General features: G+C 50.4%; 1 protein-coding gene across 1 annotated transcript; it reads right to left on the reverse strand.

The window, feature by feature from the left end:
- On the reverse strand, nucleotides 1–6,725 carry PACSIN1 (protein kinase C and casein kinase substrate in neurons 1). The gene is made up of 9 exons (XM_052648824.1): nucleotides 6,663–6,725; nucleotides 5,616–5,772; nucleotides 4,245–4,480; nucleotides 3,684–3,839; nucleotides 3,411–3,586; nucleotides 2,954–3,074; nucleotides 2,723–2,850; nucleotides 728–915; nucleotides 1–110 (listed from the first exon to the last, which is right to left on the reverse strand). Exons 1-9 carry the CDS (start codon nucleotides 6,723–6,725, stop codon nucleotides 1–3), a joined length of 1,335 nt encoding a protein of 444 aa, XP_052504784.1.
- Between the last annotated feature and the right edge of the window lie 9,462 nt (nucleotides 6,726–16,187).

The raw sequence follows: 16,187 nt of genomic DNA on the forward strand, positions 1-16,187 counted from the left end.
CTAGACGGCCTCCACATAGTTGGCGGGGTAGAGGCCCAGCTGCCCGCTGTCCAGCCGCCCGCGGCACCAACCCTGCTCGTCCTCCTCGCCCAGTTTGGTGAGCTCGTCTCCTAGGGAGGGAGAGGACACGGAGGAGCTGATTGACCTGAGCCGGAGTGGGACCTCCACCCCCACCTTCCCCGGAAGCCCTCTGATTAGGCTGGGCCCACCCCAACACCCCCCTTCCCGCATTATTGCCGAAGTGCCAACCCGGGGACCAGCCCCACCAACACCTCGACATCCAGGTGCGGCCCAGTCACCAGCTAGTCTGGGTCTCAGCTCCACCCAGGAGGCCTAGGCCGGCAGCGCCTCCAGCTTCATTTCCCTGCTCCAATCCCTCCCCTAGCCGCCCCTGCCTTCAGGCTCCCCCACAGTCCGCCTTCCGGCCCTCCCCCACCCTATTCTCAGGTCCAGATCCCACCCCTGGCACCCCGCTGCCATCCTTAGAGCCCGCCCGGCACTCCAGTCCAGGTCTTGCCCCCGGGACACAGGTCACCCCCAGGTCTTGCCCCCGGGGCCAGGGGTCACCTCAGATCTTGCCCTCGGGGGCACGGGTCTCCGCAGGTTTTGCCCCCGGCACGGGCCCGCCCCTGGTCTCGGCCCCGCCCACCGGGCCCGCCCCTGGTCTCGGCCCCGCCCACCGGGCCCGCCCCTGGTCTCGGCCCCGCCCACCGGGCCCGCCCCTCACCGGCCTTGAAGCTGAGCTCGTCCTGCTCTTGGCCGTCGTAGTCGTAGAGCGCCCGCACACGCACTCCCTTGGCGTCCTCGTCGAAGGGGTTGGAGCCTCCGTTGGCCTCATTGCCCCCAAACGGGTTCCCGCTCTCATCGTCCGACCACTCGGTGGCGTAAGTCTGGCCCCTGTCGTAGCTGCTAACACTGAGGCGCAGGGAGAGGGCCCGGCCTGAGCGGCCCCTCACCTGGTCCCTAGCGCTGCCCCCTCCCAGCCAGGGCGCTGACCCCAAATCCCACGGAAGCCGGAGCAGGCCTTGTAAGAGGGAGCCCTCACTGAGGGCTCTTTAAACACATGGGAAGCAGGACTGACTATTAGCATCACTCAGCCGTGGAGTGAGGGGGTGCTGAAGGAGACCCCAGAGAACATCTGACCCCGCATCTGAGAGGGGCAGTACAACCCAGTGACCAAGAGTGAGCATTCCAGTAGGAGGAGCAGTGTGTTAATTAATGTGCAACACGATAAATCAACACTGCTGTGTGTTATCTGTGAACATGAGGACAGTAAATCCTGAGCTCTCACCACCAGGAAAACAACTCTTTCCTAATTCCTTAACCTTGAATTTATAGGAGATGATGGATGTTTTACTCAATTTATGGTGGTAATCATTCCTGTCTATATGTCATGATGTCTGTAAGTCGCATCATTATTTTGTACACCTTAAACTTAGTGGTGTATGTCAATCATATAGCATTAAAACTGGAAGAAAAAGAGATGAGCCAAGCTCATTTTTAGTCACTAAGTCATGCCCAACTCTTTTGTGGCACCATGAACTATAGCCCGCCAGCTTCTTCTGTCCAGGGGATTTCCCAGGCAAGAATACTGGAGTGGGTTGCCATATCCTTCTCCAAAGGATCTTCCCGACCCAGGGATTGAACCTGAGGCTCCTGCACTGGCAGGTGGATTCTTTACCGTTGAGCTACCAGGGAAGCCATATATATACGTATTTAGTGAGTGAGGACTCTGGAGCCAGACCTCTTGGGCAACATATCTTGGCTCTGAGACTTACTAAACCAGCTGTGTGACCTTGGGCAAGTCACTTACCCTCCCTAGGTATCGGTTTCTCTATCTGTAAAATGGGAATATTGACATACTCCTCAGCGTGCTGGGAGACTTCAATGAGATAATTTACGGAAAACGCTTAGTTAGCACAGCGCCTCGCATCTCACAGGAGCTCTCACAGACTGGCTATCTTTATCACTGAGAGGAGCACGAGGTTGTCCTGATTTAAACCATTTCTTATCTCCTAAGGTAGGTGAATTCTGGGGGTTGGTGATGGACAGGGAGGCCTGGCGTGCTGCAGTTCATGGGGTTGCAAAGAGTCGGACATGACTGAGCGACTGAACTGAACTGAACTGAACTCCTTGGAAGAAAAGTTATGACCAACCTAGATAGCATATTCAAAAGCTGAGACATTACTTTGACAACAAAGGTCCGTCTAGTCAAGGCTATGATTTTTCTTGTGGTCATGTATGGATGTGAGAGTTGGACTGTGAAGAAAGCTGAGCACCAAAGAATTGATGCTTTTGAACTGTGGTATTGGAGAAGACGCCTGAGAGTCCCTTGGACTGCAAGGAGATCCAACCAGTCCATTCTAAAGGAGATCAGCCCTGGGTGTTCTTTGGAAGGAATGATGCTAAAGCTGAAACTCCAGTACTTTGGCCACCTCATGAGACGAGTTGACTCATTGGAAAAGACTGTGATGCTGGGAGGGATTGGGGGCAGGAGGAGAAGGGGACGACAGAGGATGAGATGGCTGGATGGCATCACTGACTCAATGGACGTGAGTTTGAGTGAACTCCAGGAGTTGGTGATGGACAGGGAGGCCTGGTGTGCTGCGACTCATGGGGTCACAAAGAGTCGGACACGACTGAGCAACTGAACTGAACTGAAGGTAAAACTCAGTGGCCCCAGTGTGGGGGCCCCCCAGGCAGCTCCGGAGGAGGCACTCACCTGCCACGGTCCCCAGCCTGAGACGTGGACTCCACCACGCCAGCAGCATTGGCCAGCGCTGCCCCCTCTGCCTTCTTGGGCTGTTTCTCCTTCTTGGCAGCAGTGTGAGGGAGGTCTGGGTTCCACTCCTGGGGGGCACCAGGGAAGGGGAGCAGTCAGGCTGGGGGGCTGCCCCCCAGGGCTCCTTCCAGCAGTTTCAGATCCCTCTACCCCATCCCCACACATCCTCACCTCAAACTGGGGCCAGTTCATGGGCATGCCAGGGCCGCTGGTGCTGCGGAACCATCTGAGGTCATCCTGGGCATCGGCCCCCCGGATGGCCTGCTCCAGCTCCCGGTACACTTGGATGTAGCTGTGCATGGGGGAGACGGGCGGCTCAGGGCAAGATGCACCTCAGCTTCGGCGAGGGCCCGTCCAGAAGAGCAGGGTGCTGGCAGCCAGGAATCAGGTGGTTTTCGAAGCACGATCTCTGAGTGGGCAGCTCCAGGCATGCCCTGTGGGCACCCTTCTCCATCCCCATCTTAGCCGCTTACCCATCCATCCAAGCACCTTTCCTGAGGGCCTGGCGTGCATCAGCGCTCACCCAGGCAGCCACCGGCCCCTGAAGCCCCGCCCTCCCTTCCTGCCACTAGAATGAGGGCCCAGGAAACCCTGCCCCCCCCAACCCTACGCCGCCACCCCCAGCTACCTGCTGCTCTCGGCCAGGTTGAGGTGACGTTTGATGTCCAGCAGCACCTCCTTGAGGAAGACCAGCCGCTTTTCCTCGAACTGCTGGCACTGCTCAAACACCTGCTCCATGCCCTCCATGTACTGGGGCGTGGTCTTGCCCACGTCATCCAGCACCTTCTCATACTTCTCCTGCGTCTGTGGGCACCAGGGCAAAGGGGAAGTGAGACCCAGGCCTGCAGCTCTCAGCTGCCACCCACTCCAAGGGGCCCCGAGACCCTGGCCCGGCCACCACCTTCTGCACGTCCTGCTTGCACTTGTCCACTTTGTCCTGCAGCTTCTTCTGCTGCTCAGGTGTGACCGACTGCTCCGTCTTGCTGTTCATCTCCCGGGTCACGGCCAGCTTCTCCTCTTTGCAGGCCAGATGGTAGGCCTTCTTGGCTGCCTCTAGCTGTGAGGAGGGAGGTGAGGGGGCAGGGCGCCTACTCGTATGTAGGAGCCAACGAGATCACTGTCCTCCCATCCCTCCTGTCTGTTCTGCCGGGAGCTGCGAACACACACTCTTGAAAGGCAGAAGTGGTGCAGGCCCCGGCTCCAGGCATTCAGGGGCAGAGCCCACCCACCTGTGCATGTGGCCCTGCACTGCCAGCCCCCACGGACACCCTCCCGTTAGACCCTGCAGGGCTGGCCCCATCTGGGGATGCTTCCTCCTGGCAGGCAGTGCTGCTCCCTAGGGGCACAATCCCAGGGGGCAGCGCACAGCGTCTGTGGACGCCCTCTCATGGTTCAGTCTGCCCCCCTGAGCCCTGCCACCCAACCTCACCCCTTCCGTGGCAGCCGCCCGCCCACCAGGCACCTCCTTCATCTTCTTGGCCCAGGGCTTCTGGGCCTTGCGGAAGCCATCCTCAGCCTCCTTGGTCTCCTTGAAGCCGCCCATGATCTGCTTGTGGTAGGCGTCCTTCTGCCAGTTCTTGACCTTCTCCAGGTCCTCGTTCAGCAGGCTGTTCTTCACCTCCTGGTGCAGCTCGCTCACCTTGTCAGCCTCCGTCATTATGGCACCCCAGGCCCGCTCCAAGCTGCCATACTGTGGGCCTGAGGAAACAGCCCGGGGGTTCCCAGGTCCTCGCCACCCCCTGCCCAGAGGCCCCCTTAAAGCCTCCTTTCTCTGAGGCTGTCCCCATACTTCCCATGGCAGCAGAAACGCCCTCCTCTGCTCTCCCTATAGCTTTATCCATCCTCCAGAACAGCCCAAGAACAGCCACTGCCTCCAGGAAGCCTTCTCTGAATACTCTATCCTCACAGAGCTCGGCCAGCAGCCCTCATAATTCTTCTTATACGTAGCATCTGCCTTTGAGCCTGCTGCCTGTCTCCTCCATTAGCTTGTGAGCCCCACGGGGGACAACTTGGACCCCATGAGTTCTCACAGGCCAGCTCTTGGTGCTCCAGGAATGTTGACGGAAATGTAAAAGTGAAGAACCAACTGGTGACATAACAGGAAGCCACTGGAACCAGACAACCCACAGGATCTGGACCAGGGCAAACAATAGCTATCATAAAATTTGCATATGGGTCACATTAAACGCCCTGAATTTGATAGTTGAACTATGATTACATAAACAAATGTCCTTATTCTTCAGCGATTACATAAACAAATGTTCTTATTCTTCAGCAATACAGTGACGGATTTAGGGTGAAGGGGCATGTCTCCAACTTAAATGGCTCAGAAAAGACCTGCCTATAAATAGAGGGCGTGAGACAACAAACCCAATAAAATATGAGCTGGTGAGTCTGGGTGAAAGGTAGGTAATTCTCTGTACTATTCTAGAAATTTTTCTCTACGCTTAAATTATTTCAAAATAAAAAGTTTTGTAAGTTCCCTGGTGACCTCGTGGTTAGGATTCCAGGCTTTCACTGCCCTGTGGACCCGGGGTTCAATCCCTGATCAAGGAACTGAGATCCTGCAAGCCCCGTGGCACAAAAACAACAAAAAGTCTTTTTCCCCCTCTAAATTCAATCCAAAACTGCAGAAAGTGGAGTTGATCAGCGACAGAGAGGCCTGGGTAGTTTGGGAGGGGAAGAGTGCATGTGAGGGGTGGGGCTGGCAAAGGCCCAGTGATGGAAGGTTGCAGGAGCATCCAGGGGCAGGGTGCTCCCGGGACTGGGCAGTGGAGGGCCGGTTAGCGCCTGGGTGTGCGCTCGGGCCGGGCACGGAGGGGAGAGGGGGCACCTTTCTCGAGGAGCTGGCGCCAGCGCTTGGCCCAGTCGGTGAGCTGCTGCGCGTAGGCCTTCTCGATCTTGGCGCGCTCCTGTACGCAGCTCATCAGGTCGTTGCACAGCCGGTGCCCGTCATCGATGCGCTTCACCGTCCGCTTGTAGTTCCCCACCTGGTGGCGGAGTAGCAAGCACGACTCCCACGGGGCCCCCATTGCCCCCCCGGCCCGGCCGCCAGCCCTGGCCACCGCATCCTGCGTGGGGGTAGGGGGGGCGCCCCGCTCTGACGCCCTGGGGGTCCGAGCCTTCACTCCCCACCATCTGGACTCTCTCCTTCGTCCCACTTTAAATAGAATTTCCTCGCTGTCACCAAGTGGGGAAGAATATTTATAATTTGGACTTGGACTCGGATGAATTATTCATTCTGTTCTTGCCGTGCAAAATCTATTATATTTATATAGAGTCATATAAGTGTTGAGTTGAGCTGCAGCTTCTTGACATAATATTATGTTTTGTAGACATCTCATTAAACACTTATTAATTTAGGTTTGGCAGTTTGCGGTGCTTTGGGTTTTGGAAGCCAATGGAAAATGTCTTTCTGGGTCTCAAATACTTTGGGAGGCTCCAGTAATGCTGGCTTGTCTCCGCCTCTTGGCTGTGGGGTCCCCAGAGCTCACAACATGTGGGTACCAGTGCCCCGCCCCCTGCCCACAGCACAGGGAGGGTGGTGGGGAGGGTGGGGGGTGTGTGTGGCTGTGAAACCCCAGGAAGCTGTAAAGTGCGCACTTGACCTTGTGAACTACTAGGAGTCTGAGCCAGGGGCCCCAGGGCAGGGTCAGGAGGGCCCTGCTCCACACTGTGAATTCTACTGGGTCTCTGCAGGGGCAGCAGTGGTCTGTAGGGACCACTTCATGGCAACCACCATCTGCTGAACATGGGAGGACTCCCAAGGGGCCCCAAGGGCTTGAGGGTCAGGGGTTGAGGTTGTGGGTGGCTGGAAGCCTGGGTCTCCACGCAGCCAGGCTGTCGGGTGCCCGGGACCCACGGAGCACCTAAGACTCACCTCCCAGAAGCTGTCAGTGGTCTCTTCCGGAGCTAGCGAGGCCTCGTCATAAGAGCCAGACATGGTGTGGCCGTGGCGCAGTGGACAGGTGGGCGGTGGCGGTCAGCACGTGGGCTGCTCACGCGCTAGGAGGGCAGGAGAGAGTCCCCTGGAGACGAGGGAAGCGTCCCAGGTGCCCCACTCCAGGCCCAGGGCCCCAACGGGCTACGGGGACTCCACAGGCATGAGCCTTGAGTTGGCTGGGGGCTTCCTGTGTACAGACCGGCTCCTTGTCCCTAGGGTAACCCCAACATCCACCTGGTGGCAACCCCCATGCCCACCTCCCAGCTGCTCCCCCATGAGCCCCTCACGCCATATCCTTCGCCTCTCCCCTTCCCCCAGGTCCATCCTCCAGCTCCAGTGTGGGCACCTTCTCTCAGAAGACTGCCTCCCCACCAGAACCGTGCTATCCCAAGGGTTTTGTGCTCCTGGATTCTTAGCGATAACACCTCGGGCCACATAATTGCATATTCGCTTGACATAAGTCCGCGGTTTGCTTCATAGACACACACAGCCCCTCAAAGCCGGAAAGCACATCTATTTTTGTGCACGTCCTATACCCCCTCCCCAGGACTGGACACCTGTTAGGGCCCCCTGGGACTCAAATGAACCCCAGAAGGCTTCTCAATATGCCCCCTTGGCACTGCCCACCTGGCACAGCTGAATCCTTGCACCGGGCCCAACAGACCCACCTCAGCTCCCCGTACCTGCCCTGCCTCGCCATCCCCAATCAATGCAGAACCCCTGGTCTCAGCCCCTAGAATCCCTCTGAACCCCTACCTGGTACCTGGACCCAAGCCCGTCAGGAAGCCTGGTAGCAGGCCACCTCCCTCCTCGTGCCCAGGCTCAGCACCTCCTCAGTCCTCTGAGCTCCAGGGCTCTTGGAAATGCCCTTCTGGCTGCTCTGGTGCCCAGTCTCGAAGCCTCCATTAGCCACTTATGTGTCTCCTAAGAGTCCTGGACATGTGGCTTTGGGCCCACAGTTCAGACCACTGCAGTCTGTGCAAACGCTGGGTGGCTCTGTGTGCCCTGGATCTGCTGGCAGGCATCACGGCTCTCCAATCTAGGTCGTGTGTTGCCCCTGGGCCAGGCCAGGCGCTGCCCGACTCCCACCCCCACCCAGCCCTTACTGCCACCTCTAACAAGCACGGCTCAGCAGTCAGGAGACAGGACACAGAGAGCCAGGGGCCTGGTCTCCAAAGGGGCAGCGAGTCCAGGACGGGCGTGACCCTGAAACGGAGCAGGACCCTCTGATCCTTGACCCCCATGTCCCCAGTCTGCCTTCTGTCTGTGGAAAAACTTCAGTCACCGAATCAGTTTAATCAGAGAAACAAGAAAATGCAGAATATCTACAAGACTAAACAAGTCCAACAGACTAAATAATAATCATTTAGTCTTAAAGCAAAGTCAGAGTCATATAGCTCCTCCTCAAGGGCTATATATAACACTCAGAGCCATATCCTGTGAGCTGTCTTATAGATGCTTACTGTAGCCATGACCTGCTGCTGCTCCTAAGTCTCTTCAGTCATGCCTGACTCTGGGCGACTCCACAGACGGCAGCCCACCAAGCTCCTCTGTCCCTGTGATTCTCCAGGCAAGAATACTGGAGTGGGTTGCAATTTCCTTCTCCAATGCATGCACGCATGCTAAGTCGATTCAGTTGTGTCTGACTCTGTGTGACCCTATGGACAGCAGCCTACCAGGCTCCTCTGTCCACAGGATTCTCTAGGCAAGAATACTGGAGTGGGTTGCCATTTCCTTCTCTAAGCTATGACCTAAGCTGCGCAGTTCCAAGAGTTGGACTCAAAGAAATGGGAATAATGTGATCCTGGAACTGAAGATTAGCTGTACTTAAAACAATCAAGATGACACTGGTCAGAACACCACATGACCAACTTCAAGATGCCTGTCAGAGCTGACTGTGTTGTTTCTGCAAGTAGCCCCCTCCTTGCACCTGTAAAAGCTTTCCCCCACTGATTGTCAGGGGTGAGGAGTCAGCCTTTGGATAGGAGTCTGCCCTCCCCGCCAGTTTGCCGGCTCAGAAATACGGCAAACTTTCCTTTCCACCAGCCTTGCCTCTTTACTGTCTTTAGAGCAGCAAGCACCCAGACCCCTACATTTGATAACAGTTTTTGGCCCCCAACATGGGGCCGCTGCACTCTCACAGTATGTGGCTCCCTGCGGTTCTCCCATGACCACACACTGGGGTGGCTGTGAGGAGCCTGCTGCTTGTGGCCAGCTGGCCCCAAGAGGTGGGTCTGGGGGAACATTTTTAGCAGCTGCCGAAACCATGTGTTTCAGGGATCTGCCCTATTTCTCCCCTGCTCAGCACTGGCTGCCAACGTACATTTTTCCTGGGTGGAACAGGCATCTAGACCAGCTGACAGGCTCCAAGACCGAGAAGTCCACCAGTACACGCCCGGGCAAACTTCTCTTTTCAGCTCGAACTGCTATTTGGACATTTTGCCAATTGGTTCTGACATGTGTCTGAAGCTGAGGACAATTTGTGCTGGGAAAGTATTTATTTGGGACTCCATGTCATCCTCTTGGAAGATCTGTGACAGTTCTGTCTTCTGGTGTGTGAGTGTCCATGTGTGTGAACAGAAAAGTTTTAGCAATGAGGTTACTAAAAGAAAAAGATAAAGTTTTTTGTTCATTTTAATTTGTATTTTTAGGAAAAAGATAAATGTTTTGGCCACACCGTGTGGCATATAGGATCCCAGTTCCCCAATGAGGAATCAAACCTGTGCCCCCTGGAGTGGAAGCACAGAGTCTCAACCATTGGACCACCAGTAAAGCCTCAGAATTGTTCAAGAGACGGGAATACCAGACCACCTTACCTGCCTCCTATGAAACTTGTATGCAGGTCAAGAAGCAATAGTTAGAACCGGACATGGAACAACAGACTGGTTCCAATTTGGAAAAGGAGTATGTCAAGGCTGTATATTGTCGCCCTGTTTATTTAACTTATATGCAGAGTACATCATGAGAAGTGCCAGGCTGGATGAAGCACAAGCTGGAATCAAGACTGCCATGAGAAATATTAATAACCTCAGACACACAGATGACACCACCCTTATGGCAGAAAGTGAAGAACTAAGAGCCTCTTGATGAAAGTGAAAGAGGAGAGTAAAAAAGTTGGCTTAAAACTCAACATTCAGAAATTTTTATGACGATTATGGCATCTGGTCCCATCACTTCATGGCAAATAGATGGGGAAACAATGGAAACAGTGGCAGACTTTATTTTCTTGGGCTCCAAAATCACTGCAGATGGTGACTGAAGCCATGAAATTAAAAGACGCTTACTCCTTGGAAGGAAAGTTATGACCAACCTAGACAGCATATTCAAAAGCAGAGATATTACCTTGCCAACAAAGGTCCGTCTAGTCAAGACTATGGTTTTTCCAGTGGTCATGTATGGATCTGAGAGTTGCACTGTGAAGAAAGCTGAGCACCGAAGAATTGATGCTTTTGAGCTGTGGTGTTGGAGAAGACTCTTGAGAGTCCCTTGGACTGCAAGGAGATCAAACCCATCAATCCTAAAGGAAATCAGTCCTGAATATTCATTGGAAGGACCGATGCTGAAGCTGAAACTCCAATACTTTGGCCACCTGATGCGAAGAACTGACTCCTTGGAAAAGACCCTGATGCTGGGAAAGACTGAAGGCAGGAGGAGGAGGGGATAACAGAGGATGAGATGGTTGGATGGCATCATCCACTCAATGGACGAGTTTGAGCAAGCTCGGGGAGTTGGTGATGGACAGGAAAGCCTGGAGTGCTGCAGTCCATGGGGTTGCAAAGTGTGAGACTGAGAGCCAGACTGAGAGACTGAACTGAACTGAAAGTCTCAGCTTTTAATTTTTTAAACAATGTATGACAATAGTATTCTTTCCTCTGGAGAAAACTGGTTGAGATGAAACTCTTTTGAAATTCCAAAAGAATTTTGAAATTGTTCTTTTTGCATATGTAGTTAGAGAAAGCTAGCTTGATAAAATACTGTTTTCAGAATTCTGACAAAATTCTGAGAGAACAAAAACATGCCTGAGAGAAAACTTGAAGTTAACTCTCATCATGTCCTTGAAATACAAACAAACCCCACTTTGCCTGAGACTTCAGCCTTGGGTTAATTAGCAGAACTTCAAAACATGTTGGGTTTATTAAACATGCATCTTGTACCATATTAAAGAGAAATTAGGTTATGAGAAAAATGTAAGTTGTTAGAGGTTATGGAATATGTCCTTAAGTTTGCCAATCAGTAAATGCTGGTATAACAGTTCAATTATTTGTTTATAGGCTTTGTTAAGGTTTTTATGGGTTAAAAATAGAAATATGTGATGAAAGCTACTAAAAATGAAGCAGTTCAGTCTGTAAAGCAAGTAGGATATCTGTTGTCAATGAGAAAAAGCATAAAGAATGCAGACATTTTTGTTGAAGAAAAAATTATGATAATAGCTTTGTCCTACAGCTAGTTGTTTCCAGATGGAGAAAATAAGGGATGAATCATATGGATACAAAAAGTGATGAAGGATTTGCAGAAAAAAGTGGAGGGGGTACTTGGAGAAAAGACTTTTGTATGCTGTCAGGAGTGATTTAAGATTAGAATGGATTTAGATGAATCTTTGTTATTAATAGTAAGCTGGTATAAGACTAGACTTTGGTTTTTGTTCTCCCCAAAATTTTCCTAGAATATCGAGCTCCTTTGAACAGACTTCAAGTTTCTTTCTCTAGCTAACTCTGAGTATTCCAAAGAGCTCCTAGACACTCAGAAGAAATAGTGAAGTAGTTAGGGTTTGTCATGCTTAGTTGCTCAGTCATGTTCAATTCTTTCCAACCCCATAGACTGTAGCCCACTAGGCTCCTCTGTCCATGGGATTTTCAGACAAGAACCCAAGAACGTCCATGGGTTGCTATTTCCTCTTCCAGGGGATCTTCCTGACCCAGGGATGGAACCCACGTCTCCTGCGTCTTCTCCACTGCATGAATCTTCTTTACCCGCTGAGCTGTCAGGGAAGCTCTAACTAGGATTATTTGGTAAGTTAAATAATATGGACAACACTTAATAACTTTCAGATCATATTGCTGAACTAGGTAAGAAATTTAAAGAATTCTAATGGAAAGCTGGGATTCCCGGATGGCTCAGTGGTTAAAGAATCCGCCTGCCAATGCAGGAGACACAGGTTCAGTCCCTGGGTCGGGAAGATTCCCTGGAGTAGGAAATGGCAAATCACCCCAGTATTCTTGCTGGGACAGAGGACAGAGAAGCCTGGCAGGCTACAGTCTGTGGGGTTGCAGAGAGTCAGACACTACTGAGCACACACAATGGAAAGTTATTGTTTTGCTTCAAACCATATTTTTGGCCCCAATGTTCAGGATGGAAAAATTTGTCTACTGGAGTTATCACAGAGTACAATTACTTATGATGTGTATCACTGCTGGCTTTAAGTTCAAACTACCACACAATTGCACTCATTTCACATGCCAGCAAAGTAATGCTCAAAATCCTTCAAGCTAGACTTCAGCAGTATGTGAACCAAGAACTTCCATATGTTCAAGCTAGATTTAGAAAAGGCAGAAGAACCAGAAATCAAATTGCCAACATCCACTGTATAATAGGAAAAGCTAGAGAATTCCATAAAAACATCTACTTCTACTTCATTGACTAGGCTAAAGCCTTTGACTGTGTAGAATCACAACAAACTGTGGAAAATTCTTAGAGATGGGAATACCAGACCACCTTACCTGCTTCCTGGGAAACCTGTATGCAGGTCAAGAAGCAGCAGTTAGAAATGGACATGGAACAATGGACTGGTTCAAAACTGGGAAAGGAGTACATCAGAGCTATATATTGTCACCCTGCTTATTTAACTTATATGCAGAGTACATGATGAGAAATGCCAGACTGGATGAAGCACAAGCTGGAATCAAGATTGCTGGGAGAAATATCAATAACCTCAGATATGCAGATGACATCACCCTTATGGCAGAAAGTGAAGAAGAACTAAAGAGCCTCTTGATGAAAGTGAAAGAGGAGAGTGAAAAAGTTGGCTTAAAATTCAACATTCAAAAAACGAAGATAATGGCATTTGATCCCATCACTTCATGGCAAACAGATGGGGAAACAATGGAAACAGTGAGAGTCTTTATTTTTGGGGGTTTCAAAATGACTGCAGATGGTGACTGCAGCCATTAAATTAAAAGACACTTGTTCCTCGGAAGAAAAGCCCTCACAAACCTAGACAGTGTATTTAAAAGCGGAGATACCACTTTGCTACGAAGGTCCATCTAATCAAAGCTATGATTTCTTCCAGTAGTCATGTACAGATGTGAGAGCTGGACAATAAAAAAGACTGAAGAACTGATGCCTTCATACAGTGGTGCAGAAGACTCTTGAGAGTCCCTTGGACTGCAAGGAGATCAAACCAGTCAATCCTAAAGGAAATCAATCCTGAATATTTATTGGAAGGGCTGATATTGGAGCTGAAGCTTCAGTACTTTGGCCACCTGATGTGAAGAGCCAACTAACTGGAAAAGACCCTGATGCTGGGAAAGACTGAAGGCAGGAGGAGAAGGAGATGACGGAGAATGAGATGGTTGGGTGGCATTATCGACTCAATGGACATGAGTTTGCACAAACTCCGGGAGACGGTGAGGGACGGAGGCCTGGCATATTGCAGTTCATGGGGTCGCAAAGAGTCAGAGATGACTGAGAGACTGAACAGCGAAAACCAACTAAAAGCGTATGTTCAGTGCTGTGTTACAGCTGAGTGTCAGTGCTAACATGTGTAGCCTGTCAAATGTTTCCCCGTCAGCACACCTCTGTTCTTGTTGGTTGGATCCGATTAGTTTTCCCCCATCAGGGATAACTAGGCCAATATATAAACAAAAAGTAGGCCTAGCACCAAGGGACCTGAAAGGACCCAGTGCAGGCAACTGAGCCACGTCCGGCAATGCTGGCAAAATATATTGATTATCAATGCTTTCTATGGAAAGATTGGTAATTAAAGGGGGAAACATACATTGTATATCTTGTAAACAAACATTGTATATCTGCTTTAACCATTAAGGGGAAAACAACACATTCAGAGAATAATACAGAGATGCATTTTGATTACCATCCTCATTGTAATACGTCTACTGATTTTCAAATGTTTGTCCAGGTATTATGACAAAGTAATCAAAGAGAGAGGTAATCTTTTCATAATACAAAATGTTGATGCTAAGTTTGGACGTTGAGATTATTTTCAACTCTGTGTCCATTCCCCAAATTATGGAGGACGATGCCCCACTTTGGGCTTTCCCCTTGGCTCAGATGGTAAAGAATCTGCCTGCAATGCAGGAGACCCTGGGTCAAAAAGATCCTTTGGAGAAGGGAATGGCTACCCACTCCAGTATTCTTGCCTGGAGAACCCTAAGAACGGAGGAGCCTGGTGGCTACAGTCCACGGGATCGCAGAGCCAGACATGATGGAGCGACTAATGCTTTCCCTTTCACACCCGCCCCACTTCAGTAGAAAGTCTCCATAGCAGTTGTCAGCCCATTCCTGCAAAGCTTTGGGGAGAGCTGGAACAGAAATGGAGCTACAACAGAGTTCCTCTGCCAGGTCTGTGATTAACCTCTTTGTCCAAAACTTTATTCTCTTTCTTCTTCTGTACCTGTCCCTCCTCAAGACTGAGGAGTATCAAGGAGAAGGAGGTGCTGAAAGGCAGCAGAACCCTATGGTTTTTGTCCCGCATGTCCTCAGCCTGCTTTTTGTCTTCCAAAAAAACTTTAACCAATGAGTAAGTTTAATCAGAGAAATGAGAAAATGCAGAAACAAAGGAAAACAGTCAACAAGTTCAACAAGACTAAATAATAGTGGTGAAGTCATTAAACATAGCCAAGGACCATCAGCTCCTCCTCAAGGACTATAGATAATATTCTGAGCCATATCCTGTGAGCTGTCTTATAGACACTTACAGATAAAGCCCCCACCAGGTGGAAGAAGTTAACTACATGATGACCGACTGGAGCCATGTCATAAGCTGCCACAGTTTCAAGAGCTGGCCTCAACGAAAGGGGGACAAACTGACCCTGAAGCTAAAGATGAACTGTACTTAAAACAATCAAGGTGCTCTATGTCAAAAAACAAACAACCCAATCGAAAAAATGGGCAGAAGATTAAAATAGATATTTCTCCAAAGAAGACCTACAGACGGCCAAAAAGAACACAAAAAGATGCTCTACATCAGTAATTATCTGACAAATGCAAACCAAAGCCACAATGAGGGGTCATCTCACGCTGGTCAGAACGGACTCACCAAGAAGTCTACAAACAGGAAATGCTGGAGAGTGTGCAGAGACAAGGGAACCCTCCTACCCTGCTGGTGGGAAGCGGTATATCCACTGTAGAGTACAGGATGGAGGGGCCTTTAAAAAGCTAGAAACGGAACTGCCGCATGGCCCAGCAATCTCAATCCTGGGTATATATGCAAAGAAAACCGTACTTCAGACACGTACATGCACCCCAATGTTCACCGCAGCGCTACTTAGTCAGGACATGTAAGCAAACTAAAATGTCCATTGACAGGTGAAGGGATAAAGAAGACGTGGTGCAAATACACAATGGAATACTACTCAACCAGAAAAAGAACGCAATAATGCCATTCGCAGCAATAAGGGTAGACCCAGAGACTGTCTCACTATGTAAGTCAGACAGAGAAAGAAAAAAACATAACTCATACGTGGGATCTAATTTTTAAAAAATTATACAAATGAGCTTATTTATAAAACAAAAGCCATACTCACAGAGTTCTAAAATAAACTGAAGGTTACCAAAGGGGAAACATGAAAGGGAAGGATAAATTGGGAGCTTGGGATTAACACACACACGCTACTATATATAAAACAGACAACCAGATTCTGGCAGGCCAGTGGTTAAGAACCCACTTGCCAATGCAGGGGACACAGATGGAACCCTGGCCCGGGAAGACGCCACATGCTGTGTAGCAACTACATCTGTGTGCCACAGCTGCGGAGCCGTGTGCCCTAGAGCCTGAACGCCGCCGGGAGGGCAGTGCCCTCTCGCCACGACTAGAGAAAAGCCTGCCTGCAGCAATGAAGACCCCGCACAGCCAACAAGTAAAACAGAATCAAATTTTAAAAATATATATCATTTAGTTAAAAAAAATAACAAGGACCTACCATAGGAAACTATACTCAATGTTCTGTAATATGAGTGAAGAATCTGAAAAAGAATAAATATATGTATAACTGGTCACTGTGTCGCACACCTAAAACTGGCACAACAGAACAGTAAATCAACTACAGGCCAACAGCAAATAAAATAAAAAACAAGATGAGCTGATTAGACCACCGAATGACCAGTTTCAAGATGACCGTCAGAGCTGACTGCACTGTTTCTGCATGTAGGCCCCTCCCTCCGTCTATAAAAGCTCTTGGGAGTCAGCCTTTGGACAAGCGTCTGCCCTCCTACCGAGGTTGCCAG

The sequence above is a fragment of the Budorcas taxicolor genome, chromosome 11, assembly GCF_023091745.1.
Source record: "Budorcas taxicolor isolate Tak-1 chromosome 11, Takin1.1, whole genome shotgun sequence".
NCBI classification, from domain to species: domain Eukaryota; kingdom Metazoa; phylum Chordata; class Mammalia; order Artiodactyla; family Bovidae; genus Budorcas; species Budorcas taxicolor.